At 41.3% G+C, this 14,404-nt stretch overlaps 1 protein-coding gene across 3 annotated transcripts in view; it reads right to left on the bottom strand.

Annotated features, from left to right (window-relative positions):
• Positions 1-1,477: 1,477 nt before the first annotated feature.
• The window catches only part of NFX1 (nuclear transcription factor, X-box binding 1), a 34,863-nt gene continuing 21,936 nt past the window's right edge, over positions 1,478-14,404 (bottom strand). The window contains exons 16-24 of one of the 3 annotated variants that reach the window (XR_014513355.1): positions 14,081-14,311; positions 12,675-12,748; positions 11,139-11,235; positions 10,686-10,727; positions 9,180-9,278; positions 7,704-7,770; positions 7,214-7,359; positions 6,139-6,240; positions 1,478-4,161 (exon numbers count right to left, since the gene is read on the bottom strand). Coding sequence is in view for 2 of the 3 variants with exons in the window: in XM_083449320.1 (XP_083305446.1) it covers positions 4,089-4,161; positions 6,139-6,240; positions 7,214-7,359; positions 7,704-7,770; positions 9,180-9,278; positions 10,686-10,727; positions 11,139-11,240; positions 12,675-12,748; positions 14,081-14,311 (936 nt within the window). In the remaining variant the exon portion in view is untranslated. Of the gene's footprint in view, positions 4,162-6,138; positions 6,241-7,213; positions 7,360-7,703; positions 7,771-9,179; positions 9,279-10,685; positions 10,728-11,138; positions 11,241-12,674; positions 12,749-14,080; positions 14,312-14,404 lie in introns of all 3 variants that reach the window. The other 2 variants (XM_083449321.1, XM_083449320.1) reach the window with 2 other exon arrangements.

The raw sequence follows: 14,404 nt of genomic DNA on the forward strand, positions 1-14,404 counted from the left end.
ACATACTGGGAGCCAATGCAGGTCTTTCAAGACTGGTGTTATGTGGTCTCAGCGGCCTTTCCCAGTCACCAGTCTAGCTGCCGCGTTCTGGATTAGTTGTAGTTTCCGGGTCACCTTCAAAGGTAGCCCCACGTAGAGCGCATTGCAGTAGTCCAAGCAGGAGATAACCAGAGCATGCACCACTCTGGTGAGGCAGTCCGCATGCAGATAGGGTCTCAGCCCACATACCAGATGGAGCTGGTAAACAGCTGCCCTGGACACAGAATTGACCTGTGCCTCCATAGACAGGTGTGAGTCCAAAATGGCCCCCAGGCAGCGCACCTGGTCCTTCAGGGGCAGTTACCCTATTCGGGACCAGGGAGTCCTCCACACCTGTCCGCCTCCAGTCTAAGGTGGTTGTCTAAAAGTTTGCAATCCAAATTTCTTTGGGGGTGTTGAAGAGACGTGGTGACTAGCTGATGCTAGTCTGTATCACTTGAATTTGAAATAAGTGTTATGGTTTGCAGGGCGGTGAAGTAGGCTGTATGTGAGATCCTTCCATCCCTGGATCCAGCAAGTGTTAAAATCTAAGCCAAGCCAACTTTCTGTGCTGATGGAGCATTAAAGGGAACGAAGGAAAGGGGCTCTGTGCATTATTGCAAATGGGTGCCCCCTGCCCTCAACTCAGGGATAGTTAGTAGGACAAAGCCATAGTTGAGAGCTTGCAGTGATGTGAGCTGGAGACTAAGCATCAAATTGGGAACCAAGAGACACACAGAAATGTTTGATTTCTGTTTGAATCCAGGGTTGCAGCTATGTGTGACTTCACTTGTCATCCAGATTTCAACAAATTAGTGCAGATTCTTTGCTACTTTCATACCGACCACTAGGTGGAGGTACAGCACAAATGCAGAGAGTTGTGATGATTAGGAAATAGAACTCTGCTGCTTATTATGGAAAAAGATATGGGGATAAAAAAAACCAATGAAGCAAAATTCTAACTATCAGAAAAATGTAAACGGTTTATCTCCAACAAAGGAGGATTAGTCCTTCCTGGAAGAACCAATTATTATGAGAGAAACTGCTGCAATGGGTACAACTGTGGAATTTTATAAATATTATTAGGATAGATTAATATCATACCAGAGGAGAATCAACGGGATAGTATTAAATAATGAATGTTTTAAGATCATGCAAAAATGGTATGGCTTGCCAGAAAGCCTAATGGTAGCTTGAAACCAAGTCTCCAGCAACCAAGGGTAAATATTTAAAATATTGTGTTTTTAATATTCGGTTGGGAGCCACCCAGAGTGGCTGGGGAAACCCAGTCAGATGGGCAGGGTATGTATGTATGTATGTATGTATGCGTGTATAAATAGTAGTAGTAGTAGTATTACTATATTTGCCAAGGGTGACAGCAAACAGTTTGATATAAAGTGTGAAAAGCTACTAGTAAAGTGATAAGATGGAGCATTCGCATGGTCTCAGAACACTGATGGACAAGATCCATTTGAACTTTATTACAGTTTTATATTACAAATTTATAAAGTCAGTCATTTATTACACCACTGAATTGAAAGCAAGCAAGTTGTGTGTGTGTGTGTGTATATTATATATATATATAAAGTTTTGACAAATAACTTATCAAAAACCAAACATAAATCAATTCACTTAATTCATCATGAAGTACATCAAGGGAAATGCCATTAGGAATGGTTTCCATAGCAATTTTCACAACTTTAGATTACACACAAATCGATGCACACAAAGCACTGAGTATTCTCAGCAGTTTTGAATATGTAATTATTACTAAGCCTCAGTCCTAAAATTCTGCCTGCACTGTTTGCATGTATGGATCCAAATGCCCTGTTTATAATTGCAAAAGAGAAGTTTGAAAAACTTGTTCCAATTAGACTTTTCCCTCTCAGATCACCAAAAAGTGCAAAAACCAAATGAGAAGTGAATAAAATGAGAATGGCAATTTTTTAAAAGCTGAGATGTTACAAAACCAACAAAGAGAAACACCAGTTTAATCCCTTAATGTATACATGGCACTTTTTCACCAAGCAATAGCAGAACCAGTCACTTAAAAACCACTATCCACATAAATGAAAACGGCTAAGTAATGAAAAGGAATAAACGTTTCTGTGCTTATGGGCTCTGTTCAAAATGTTCAGCTACATCCTTCTTGTGTATTGATGCAGCAGAAGTACATTGTACTGGTTGGAGGAATGTAGAGCTGCACTTCCACTCGAGTCGTGATCGATCCCTTCTGCATACATGTGGTTTTAGCTGTAACATAGCACCTATTTTGTGCATGTCTTTGGGGTGGGGGCATCAGAACTGTTACTGAGTGCAAAATCCTTACCATGCAGGAAAACCAACCACTGGATAGGGGTGCCAGAAGCACAGCTCCACTCCATGTACAGAAAGGAAGTGCATTATACTTTAAGGTTCTGTGGGAAAGGCGCAATTGTGCTCAACTTTTTGGTATTTAAATAATAATAAACATGTAATATAAGGAACAATCACTTGTCTGTGCTGCAGGGCCACTAACCCAATGTCTCTGTGCGACAGGAACTTAAAAATTCTACTAGGAATGTGGGTTTGGCCTCTTCTCTTGTTACAAACCATTCCACTAATTTAAATCATAATGCACCAAGAATGGACACTTGCACGTGTTCACAAGGCAGATACAGATAGTCCAAGCCACTTCAGGATTCCCCTGCATACTGATAAAATGCCGTTACACATATTTAATGGAAAGGCAGGGTACAAATTAAGTAAAATTGACTAAACAGTACCCTCATCTAAAATCCTTACACACTATTATTTTTAGTAAGGTGCATCCGTGTGGGCACTCCTGTAGCTTGGAAGCTGTCCACAAAAGGAAGGGGTATGAAACAGGAAGAATGTTAAGGAAATATATGGGTCACAGTTTGCAAAGAGGAAGAGGAGGAGAAATAATAAGGTGGTTTTATATTTCATTTCAAGAACAGTAACCATATTCAATTGCTGTCTGGCCACTGATAAAAATGCAAAAAAAAAAAAATATTATTATTTGTTACCGCTACACGCAAAGCATAAGGCTACATGCTACCCTAACTGAAGAATAACCGATAAGCTCATTTCCATTAAAAAAAACCCAAAACGGAACCTACAGGTGACATTAAAAAATCCCCAGCTCCATACACTTACCACCTGAAAATATCCAGCATTAGACTTATGACAAAGGCAACTCAAGTTTAGATACAAAAAGTATAAACTTACTGACTCACCAATCCTACTGTTTCTAGGCTGCACAAAGTTCAAATTGCTATGGGACTATGCCTCGTAATGCTTTGACTGAAAAGCTGGCTTTCATCATTTCATCTGGATACATCAGCATCCCTAATTTCGTACTTCACAAATTCAATTAACTTGTCTCCTTAAGATGAAAACCTTTAAGGATTTGTTGCAGATGCATTTGTTGTCCATCCCTGAGTCTTTGCCTTCCAGCTTGTATCCATACTGGGGTTGGGGGAAGGTCTAAAACAAAGAGCCAGCACTATAAGTTTATACTCCCAGAATGATTTAGGGCCCCGACCACGCAGGGTGTTTCTGATCATACAGGGAACAAGCTTCCTGCTTCTGAGCTCTCCCCAGCTCATTGATGGCAGAGGACAGGGCTGCCAATCACACAACGTGGGTGCAATTTTGAATGCGTGAGGGGAAACAGCTTGCATAGGGCTATTGTTTCACTGTGCCTTATACCCAGACAAAAAGTTTATCTTACATAGGAGATATAATTCATTTATATTTTATAGCAGATTACCTTGGATGCCAACTTGTTGCGTTTTTCTGTCCTTGCGAACCACTACAGGTTTTGCAGCATCAGATGCAGGCTGTTGAGAGGTACATACAACTTGCACTTACATTCTATGTTTGTTTCCCCCCACCCCAAAGCTGGTTACACACACAGAGAGGGTTAAAGAATGACAAACTATTTCTTTTCATCTGCTGTTTCCAGGATGTACTTTGGATACACTGAGTACAAAGCGTTTCAACGGAAAAAATGATTGGTAGCATCACTTCCACTTTTCAACGGCACAAATTTCACATTCATCTTTTCAGTCCTGTACATCAAAGTAGTCAATCACAGGCTCCTCTTTGAATCCTCTCTCTGTGCTGCTATTCCCGTGCCTGAAATTAAAACAGAATGGGGGGAAGGAGAAATAAAAATTTGATATTTTCAGGTAAAAATCAAATTTTGGGGTTCTCACTAATGCAGGCCATTCTGGACTGACACAATAACACCTTGGTCTTGGTCAGCAAGCAGAGTCACCTTACAAATTACCGTATTTTTTGCTGTATAAGACTCACTTTTTCCCTCCTAAAAAGTAAGGGGAAATGTGTGTGCGTCTTATGGAGCGAATGCAGGCTGCGCAGCTATCCCAGAAGCCAGAACAGCAAGAGGGATTGCTGCTTTCAGTGCGCAGCGATCCCTCTTGCTGTTCTGGCTTCTGAGATTCAGATTTTTTTTTTCTTGTTTTCCTCCTCCATAACTAGGTGCATCTTGTGGTCTGGTGCGTCTTATAGAGCGAAAAATACGGTATGTTAAAGGGAAGGGCTTCCCCTCCGTTCCCTGACTATGCTTGGAACCTGGAGAAGCTCCTGAACTTGAAGAGTAAGCACTGTTACAACAAGGTAACAAGGTGAGCTAACGAAAAGATGACAAAAGGAAAGAAGGTAATCCCACTAAATTAAGCATTTTAAGACACCTAGTGAGGGTGTGTGGACTGCACAAAAAATGCTAAGTCCTGCTCTTCCCAAACAACCAACATGAACGTGTGTGCTTCCTGTTTAAGTGTGGGGTGGGCTGCCCTACCCCATTCTTAATTAAAACTAAATTTTGCTTTCTCCAGTAGTGTTTTACTATAGTGGGATTCATACTGAGACTACCTTCTGGAAAACTCTTCTGCCAAATATTGCATCAGAGGAATACAAGTCAGTGCACTGATACTTAGCAGCCTTACAGATAAAAAGACAGGATTCAAAATCAAAGTCCACTTCCAGATTGTGCAACTACATGCTTGTGCAGGATAAGACATTTGTGCTGTGGCTATGGCTGAAAATGACTGGGGCATCAACTGAAAGAGTCTTTCCAAGGTTTTGGGAGACAGTGTCTAGCCCTAGACCAAAGGTAAGGAAGATGTGGCCTTTCAAATGTTCATAGAATCACAGAATGGTACAGTTGGAAAGTACACCCAAACGTCATCTAGTTCAACCGTCTGCAATGCAGGGATCTCAGCTAAAGCATCCATGGCAGATGGCCATCCAACCTCTGCTAAAAAAACCTCCAAGGAAGGAGAGTCCACAACCTCCGGAGGGAGACCGCTCCCCTGTCAAACAACTCTTACTGTTAGAAAGTTCTTCCTAATGTTTAGTTGGAATCTCCTTTCTTGTAACTTGAAGCCATTGGTTTGACTCCTACCCTCCAGATCAGGAAAAAACAAGCTTGTTCCCTCTTCCATGTGGCAGCCCTTGACATACTTGACGGTGGCTATCATATCTCCTCTCAGTCTCCTCTTAACCAGGCTAAACATACACAGCTCTTCAACTGTTCATCCTAAGGCTTGGTTACCAGATCCTTGGTCATCTTGGTTGCCCTCCTCTACACACGTTCCAGCTTGTCAACATCTTTCTTAAATTGTGGTGTCCAGAATTGGACACAGTATTCCATGTGTGGTCTGATCAAGGCAGAATTGAGTGGTACTATTACTTCCCTTGATCTGGACACTATGCTTCTGTTGATGCTGCCTAGAATAGCATTAGCTTTTTTTGCTGCTGCATCACACTGTTGACTCATGTTAAGCTTGTGGTCCACTAAGACCCCTAGATCCTTTTCACACGTACTGCTAGTAAGTCAGGTGCCCCCAATTTTATATCTGCGCATCTGGTTCTTCCTGCCTAAGTGCAGAACCTTACATTTGTCCCTACTGAAATTAATTTTCTTCTCCAATCTGTTATTATCATTTTAAATCCCGATTCAATCTTCTGCGACAGTAGGACAGACTGGGCTGCACTGCCAGCTTGCCCATTTGTAAGTGTATGTATCTTATTTCAGAAAACACACTGATAAAAGATACAGCACCAATATTTCAAAGCAATAGTACTTACTTTTCTGATTGTTTGTGATGAGGAATAGGTGGTGGGGGCCTCGTCTGCCTTTCCTTGGTAAGCAGCGAAGTCAGAGTAACTGTTGGGCAAACTGATTTCCCTCTGGAGAAAGAGAGCCATAATATAAATGAGCTTTGACAAAGGATGCCTACATGGCTGCGACTAGATTTCCCTTCCTCTCATTCCCACAGCCACTTCTATATCAAAATTTTAAAAGAGAGCCAGTGTGGTGTAGTGGTTAAAAGCGGTAGACTCGTAATCTGGGGAACCGGGTTCACGTCTCCGCTCCTCCACTTGCAGCTGCTGGGTGACCTTGGGCCAGTCACACTTCTCTGAAGTCTCTCAGCCCCACTCACCTCACAGAGTGTTTGTTGTGGGGGAGGAAGGGAAAGGAGAATGTTAGCCGCTTTGAGACTCCTGAAGGGGAGTGAAAGGCGGGATATCAAATCCCCCCCCCCAAAAAGGGGGGGGGGTTTGAAAGCAAGGGAGGAAAGCATGTCCTTTGTATAGATCTCACTTCACACAAGAACCCCAGTGGGATAGGATAATGCTTTCATTTAATGTCCTGCATTATTTGGAAATACTAGTGAGTAGTTATGTTATACAGAGAAAATTAGAAACAAACAAAAAAAACTCCATCCACCAAGTTAATACTGATGGACAGAACCAATGTCTCCCCTCTCTGCTCCCACAGTAAGACAACAGACAAGTCTACAAAGTCTATAAAAATGAGGGTTGGGAGGAAGACTGATTAACTAATGGTGCTTATGCTGACTTTTGCTCTGTATGAAAATCTGACTTGATGCCAACTATTACAGAATTCAAATATGTAATATATATATATAAAATGAATCAAATGAGGAACGTTTTCAACAACAGAAATGTTCATGACGACACATTCCTCTCCACAAAACAAAATGCTGTTTTGAAATACACGGCACACAAAGAACGCACGAGATGTTTGCACAGTGCAAATGTAAAAACAGAACAGGCTTAAATAGAACAAATGTGAATATTACAGTGTCTGTTAAGGAGGTTATTTTGCAACTTATAACAAGAAAATGGAACAACATACTTCACCGCACTGATAACAACATTGCGCTTTGGTTCGTTATCATAGCTCACACTCTCTATGCCGTAAGCCTGAGCAAGCTCATGGATGATTCTGCGGTGTTCTCTGTTCATAGGCGGGAAGCAATGGCTCTTCTTTGTATGCTTGCTCTGGATTACAGAGAGATGTTTATTTTATATGTTTCTTTCATGAAGGTTGGAGAAGAATGAAGCATTCTAGTTTCTAGCTTCTGTTATCTGTTAATCTGAAAGACTAGAGAACGAACTATCTACAATAAATATGTATCACTTCTTTGAATCACAACTGTTAATTGCAATAATAAAAATATCTACAGCATCCAAGTTTATGTACATATGTGCATCATATATACACATTTCCCTCTGCCCCATAAGTTAAAGAAATCTTACAAAATAAATTTTAGTTTTGTTCATCGCTTAAACGTATGTACACTTCAAAAAATTAAGACGAAATAAAAGGTTCCCCCGTTACTAACCTTATTTACTGCTTCTACAAGGGCTTTCATTTCTTTCTCAACTTCACTGACAAACTTTAAATCTTTCCTGTAATAATAAAGAATTGTATGACAAATGTAAGGAGGACTACTGCAATCCATACATAGCATTTGAAATACACCAGTGTTTTCCCAGCACAAATCATACAGGATACACTGTGAGTGGTTTCAGACTCTCACTTGCAATCCAATTTCATTATGCCTCATTTTAAAGCCACAATTGACATTTTCTGCTTTTTCACAAGGTAAATTAAAAAAAAAAGTATATACGAGCTTCAACATTCACACTGCATTTAAATTCTGATGGAGTAAGCATCATACATATCGTTTCACTGCTTTTCCCCCAAGAGGTCACCAACCTCTTTGGACCAGTGGGCAGATTTGTGCCTTCAAATGGAGGTCAGTGAGAATCACAAATAAAGCACCAGGTAGGAACATAAAAGCCTGATTGGGCTAACAGTCCATGTAGAGTTGAGCATCGTCTTTTCAAAGTGGCCAACCAGTTGCCTACAGGAAACCCAAAAGCAGGACTGAGTGCAACAGAACTCTTCCTCCTCGTGATTCCCAGCAACCAGTATCCAGAGACTGTTCTGTCCAACAATGGAAGAACAAAGCCACTGTGGAAAGCAGCCATTCAGAGATTTCTCCGCCATGAATTTGTCCCTAATTATTTAATGATCACTAATATGGCACTTGCCAATTTCATAGCTGCCATAAACCGCATTGACATCTTAAATCAATTTGAAATGGAGATTCTGAACCTTCCTCCACATGCTTCCTCTCGCCACAGTGCTCCTCCTAGCTGAAACCAGCTCCAATACTGGAAATGAACATGTGTAAAAGAAAAATCAGCTACAGAAGGGAAACCCTAGGCAGGGGAAGAGTACAGAATTCCATTGCCCATGTGCTCCATTGAGGCATTTACAGTTTACGTTCAATATACAGTCGTACCTTGGTTTTTGAACGGAATCCGTTCTGGAAGCCCATCCGACTTCTGAAAACATTCGCAAACCAAGGTGTGGCTTCCGATTGGCTGCAGGAGTTTTCTGCACTCAATCAGAAGTCACACTGGACGTTTGGGTTCCAAAGAACGTTCACAAACCGGAACACTCACTTCCGGGTTTGCAGTTTGGGAGCCAAAACGTTCGAGTAACAAGGCATTCGCGAATCAAGGTAAAACTGTACTAAACATGCTACTCACAACATAGTTATGCCACCATTATTTTCTTGGAGAACTCGCAAGAAAAGAGGGAAACATTCAAACAAATTTCCCTATCATGTATGGGGGAGAAGAGGCACTTATCAGTATGAGCATTTAATAAAACCTTTGCAAATTAGACCAACTAGAATGTTAACATTAAAACAATTCTCCAGCTATAACCTCTGGACACTGAAGTCAAAGGGCTACCTATGTGTCCCTGGAGAATACACAAACCACAAAGTAACGACGATACATACCTTGCATCCTCTTTCAAGCTATCACTGTACTTGGGTACAGAGGCACGGACATTAAAAGGATCAGAACTGTCATCAATATGAAGAGCCTCAGCAAACCGCCTAATTAATGAATATTAAAAAGTAGTTGTTTTACCCCAATACAAATATTAAACTACACAACATTCACATGATTTGAAGCCTTTCTTATACAGTCATTATACTACAGAATCACGATTCACCTCTGGGATTTTTTTTCCTTTTACATGATTTGAGGTGCTCAAGAGTTTTTTAAGCCATGACTGACCAGTGTTTGAAACTCCCATTGTTCTAGATGCATTTTGCGACAGGAAATTTCATTAGCGCGAGCAGTTTCTGAGCTCTGGGCACAGTACTAGGCCTAAGATTTCAGATTAAACCTGCAGAGTGGAAGGAAAGGAGTTTTTTCTGCCTCCCCATTTCCAGCTACTCTCTGGAAACTGGAGATCCGATACACTTAAGAATATTTGGGGGGTGGGCAGGGGAAAGACTAGACCATGTCAAAAATGAACATAATGTTTCAGCTGCAGTTCATTCATTTTCAGCTTTGCGTTCGTTATAAAAAAGCGCACCTAGACATTCCGTTGTTGCGCCCATATCCTAGGTTTAAGGTGCCATTTATCTCCTAGCTTTCATATCTGTTTCTAACACTGCTACTGACCCATGATTATGCCAAATAAATGCTTCTCGTTTACACAAGTAGGGAATTCCTGTTTACGGCTTCATCGTGGTCTGGTAACTTCTTGTTGCCATTTACACTGTGGAAGGCTGCTCCCCTCCACAGGTGTGGTCGACCCTTTCCAACACTGCACCTCCAGAGGTTAACGGAATTCCAAGTTGCCCACAGGCATGGGTGATGACACACTTGTTCCCAGTCCATTTCAAGCACAATTCCAAGTACTAGTGCTTACCTTCAAAGTCATACTTAGCTTGGGACCAGAGTGGTCCTAGATTACTCACTTGCCCCATCACCAGCCTACCATAGAGTGAGGTCTTCTCTGAAGGCCCTTTTCTGGGTGCCATTGGCTACTAGGGAGAGGCTCTTCTCAGTGCTGACACTGGTGCCCCTGGCCAAGAAACTCACCTGGTCCCCATTTTGTTACTTTTTCAGTGCCAAGGGAAAAAATTTTTTCGCTCTAGGCCTTTAAACATTTTAGATCCAGGATGTGGCTAGTTTTATATTGCCTTCATCACTCTCCTTTTTTATTTGCTTCTCATTATTTTGGATTTTATTAATGTTTCGTTTTTTGTGTACCTGCAAGCTACCCTACAAAGCATTTTTTTTTAATGGAAGGAACAAAAGTTTGTTAAATAAATGAAATACAAATAAATTCCAGTCTGTTCAGATTACCTCCTCCTAATCTTACGTAATTTAATTCCAAGATATTTCCACCCAATCTAGAATAAAGAGATTGTTGTTTTATTACATTTATATCCCACCTTTCCTCCACAATCCGTCTTGCTAAATTAAATTATAAAATTATTACCTACCTGTTTCTTTCAAGAGCCAAACATTCATCATCACACTGCAGCCTACACAAATAAGATACAATGCACAAAATTAAATTTCCTTGAAAAATCCTCTCTCCCCCACATATAGAAAAAAATAGTATTTTCAGTGAAACAGAAGCTCCTATTTGCCTTGTCTTACCAGCAGCTGGACATAGCATAGAAAGATTTCAAGCGCTAGTATTCAATAGTGTTCGGACTTGATGCTTAACTGGAATAATTCTATGGGAGCTTCCACTCCTCACCCTCCACAGGAAACTATGGACAGCTCATAGTTAGTGAACAGTCAACAATGGTAACTGATTACAGTCTGCATCTTCAGCCCCCAAGCCGAAGCAGCAACTGATAGGTAAGCCTTGATTTTAAAAGTCGTTAAGCTCCTAGGTTCAGCAGTAATTTGAGTCTATTCAAGTATTGATTTCATAATTTGATTACCTGGTTTGCTTCATTTCCTTTTTGGTAATCAATTTGCTGATCTCTATTGAATCTCCGTGATGTGGATCTGTTAACTTAGAAGCTATAGAAATAGCAGCTATTCTGGAAGAGAATGATATTTATGAAACATAAAATGTCTTTAAATGGCGCAATAGAAAATTCTTGGGGGATGGCACCCAAACCTGCACCAGCAGCTTTCTGCTGGCACAATAGCCTGCCCTGTAACCTCCAAAACAGCCCCACATCATCTCTCAACCCTACAGAGCTAATTTAGAGGGTACCCAAAGGGCTGGAGGGTACACAGAGGAGTGGGTGTGTCAGAGAAACTATGAAGCAGAGGGCAATGACGGAATGCACCTGAATGAGCGAAACATAGACCTTAGAAGTCTTTTCCGTTATGGAATGAGCTAATCTCTCCTACCAATGATGCAAGAAGAATACATAGCAGATATTATGTGATTACATCCATAGCTGTCCCCAAATTTTGCATGTATATTATTACTGGCATGCTATCTGAAAAACTTAAATTAGCATCCCTTACTCAATTCAGACACTAGTGGTCTTAAATACCCAAGATAGACCATTATTAATATGGTGCTTTTTTTTTTTTAATGTAACATTTCTGACAGGAGTTACAAAAGACAATTCAATATAAAAAGTAGGAAAAATTATCATAATTTTCCACTCAGAATAGTTGACAAGAAAAAAATTCGTCCGACAGTTTATTTATGTCTAGTTATTTATTTATAGACTTCCTGTTAAATTGAAACACAGGCGACGTATATTGCAGAGCTGCTACCTCCTGTTAGTAGCAGGAGAACACGTTACAATGCTCAGTATGAAAGAGCAAGTGAGTAAATTAATTTTCTGTTTCTAGGACATACAAATTTTAGAGAAAAGCCATGGCCGTGTACGATTGATTACTGCACAGAAACAGCAACACACACACACGTTAAGTCTGCAACTTGTGCTGACTCTGCTTACACAATCGCAACCGTATGCGGGTGGGGTAGAAATAAGTAAGTAAGTAAGTAAATGGAGAACTGGGGAACCCTATTTCTCTTCACTCTCCATTTATTTCTCCCAACACAACCCACCCCTGTGCACCCAGCAGGTTTTCCTCACTTACCAAGCTTTGCGAAGGGAACAGGAGGGCTCTGAAAGCATCCAGAGCCATCATGGCCACTTCCCAAAGCCCAGTAAGCATGGTGGTACCTATCTTACTGGCCTCTGGAAAGGAGGTGTGACAACTCTGGGACTGTCCCAGAGGCCAGTTAAGGAAGCAGCCTCCTTGCTTACCAGGGTGTGGGAAGCTTGCAGGACAGCCCTGGGAAGCTCACAGCCACCTGCCCCGTGACCTTCTCAGACCCCAATAAGCAGTCCTTCAACTTGCTGGGGGGGGGGGAGGTATTCCGGGAGTTCCCGACTTTGCACAATTTTGCCTTTGCACGCGTGGACCTTACCCCCCTCCCGGGATCTGAACCCTCACGTAAGGCACAGGCCTACTGTACTACAGAAGTCAGAGCCAGTAAATACCTTTGAAAAGTGCTTGATGCTTCTGAACAAATCATAGTCTCCTTTCTTCTCCCACACTCACAATGAAGTTCAACCTATAATGGCACAAAAACAGGAATATGGCAGGAATCTAACATTCCGAAGTACAGTGGTGCCTCGCAAGATGAAAAGAATCCGTTCCGCGAGTCTCTTCGTCTAGCGGTTTTTTTCGTCTTGCGAAGCAAGCCCATTAGCGGATTAGCGCTATTAGCGGTTTAGTGGCTATTAGCGGCTATTAAGGGATTAGCGGCTATTAAGGGATTAGCAGATTAGCTGCTAAAAGGCTATTAGCGGCTTAGTGGATCAGCTGATAAGCGGCTTAGATCAGCTGTCAAGCGGCTTAGCATCAGCTGTTAAGCGGCTTAGAGAACAGCTGTTAAGCGGCTTAGGGGCTGGGGGGAAAGCGGGGGAGGGAAAAAAACCCCGCAGAACTCGCAAGACATTTTCATATTGCGAAGCAAGCCCATAGCAAATTCGTTTTGCGAAGCACCTCCAAAACGGAAAATCCTTTCGTCTAGCGGGTTTTCCGTCTTGCGAGGCATTCGTCTTGCGGGGCACCACTGTATTTTATGATTTGAAGAAAACACAGGTGAGAATTCCCTGATTCCCTAAAATACGATGGATTCATTTGCTGTTATCTAAGTGAAAATCAAGCTACTGCAATCAACCTTCCCCAACCTAGTACCCTCCAGATGTTTAGACGACTTCCAAGACATTCCTGACCATTGGCCGTGTTGCCAGAGGCTGGTGGTAGATGTAATCTAAAACATGTGGACGGCAACAGGCTGAACTACCCTATAACAGTAGCAATCCAAATAATCTGCCAAACACTCCGCTTGATTTACTGGAAGAGTATCAAGGTTATATCTACTATAATAACATATACAGTGCATCAGTGCTGTATAGAGAAATCCCCCCTTCATAATACTAGAACCCATGGCCATTCAATGAAGCTGAATGTTCAGGACAGCTTCACACAGAACATTCTTCATGAATGCAATACATCAAAGATTTCAGTGGCTCTCTAATTTATTATTTTACTTGTTAAATTTGTATGCTGCCCTTTATCCATAGATATCAGGGTGGTTCACAACATAAAGATACAATATAAAAACACAAAACACATAATAAAAACAAGAACAACTGACCACAAACCAATTAATACCCTGCTCCCTGCTCAACAACGGTATCATTCACAAACTAATGAAACTTCAAGTTCATGACATCTGTACAAACCCATTTGACAAAATCAGCTTTAAAAAGAAAGGCCGTGGTTTTTATATTTTGCAGACTGGGCCATGCTGCCCATCTAAAGTGGCTGACATTAAATGAAAACATTTATTTATTTTTTTGGGAAAAAAAGTCTGATTATTTTTTATGTCACCTACCTTTGCACTGCAAGACGTTGTGGGGCATGGTAAAGATGGGTGGCATGGAGACATACATGGATGATTACAGTGAAGCCTAAGGATAGTACACGGTTGCCTGCATTCTTCATCTATGAGGCATTCCCCTTTGTGGCAAATCCTTTTACATTTGTGCATTCCACATTTTAACATTCGATCACAGGGAAGACCACAGGAGATGTCAGTGAGGTAGCAGGGAATATTGCTCCGCAACTAAGCCAGGAAGGAAAAGAGAAGAAGAAACAAAGAGATGGATACTGGACAACCTTGTAAGAAATAAGGTTTAAGAATGTCTTAATATTTAAA

The sequence above is a fragment of the Podarcis tiliguerta genome (genome assembly GCF_965153285.1).
Source record: "Podarcis tiliguerta genome assembly, chromosome: 7".
NCBI classification, from domain to species: domain Eukaryota; kingdom Metazoa; phylum Chordata; class Lepidosauria; order Squamata; family Lacertidae; genus Podarcis; species Podarcis tiliguerta.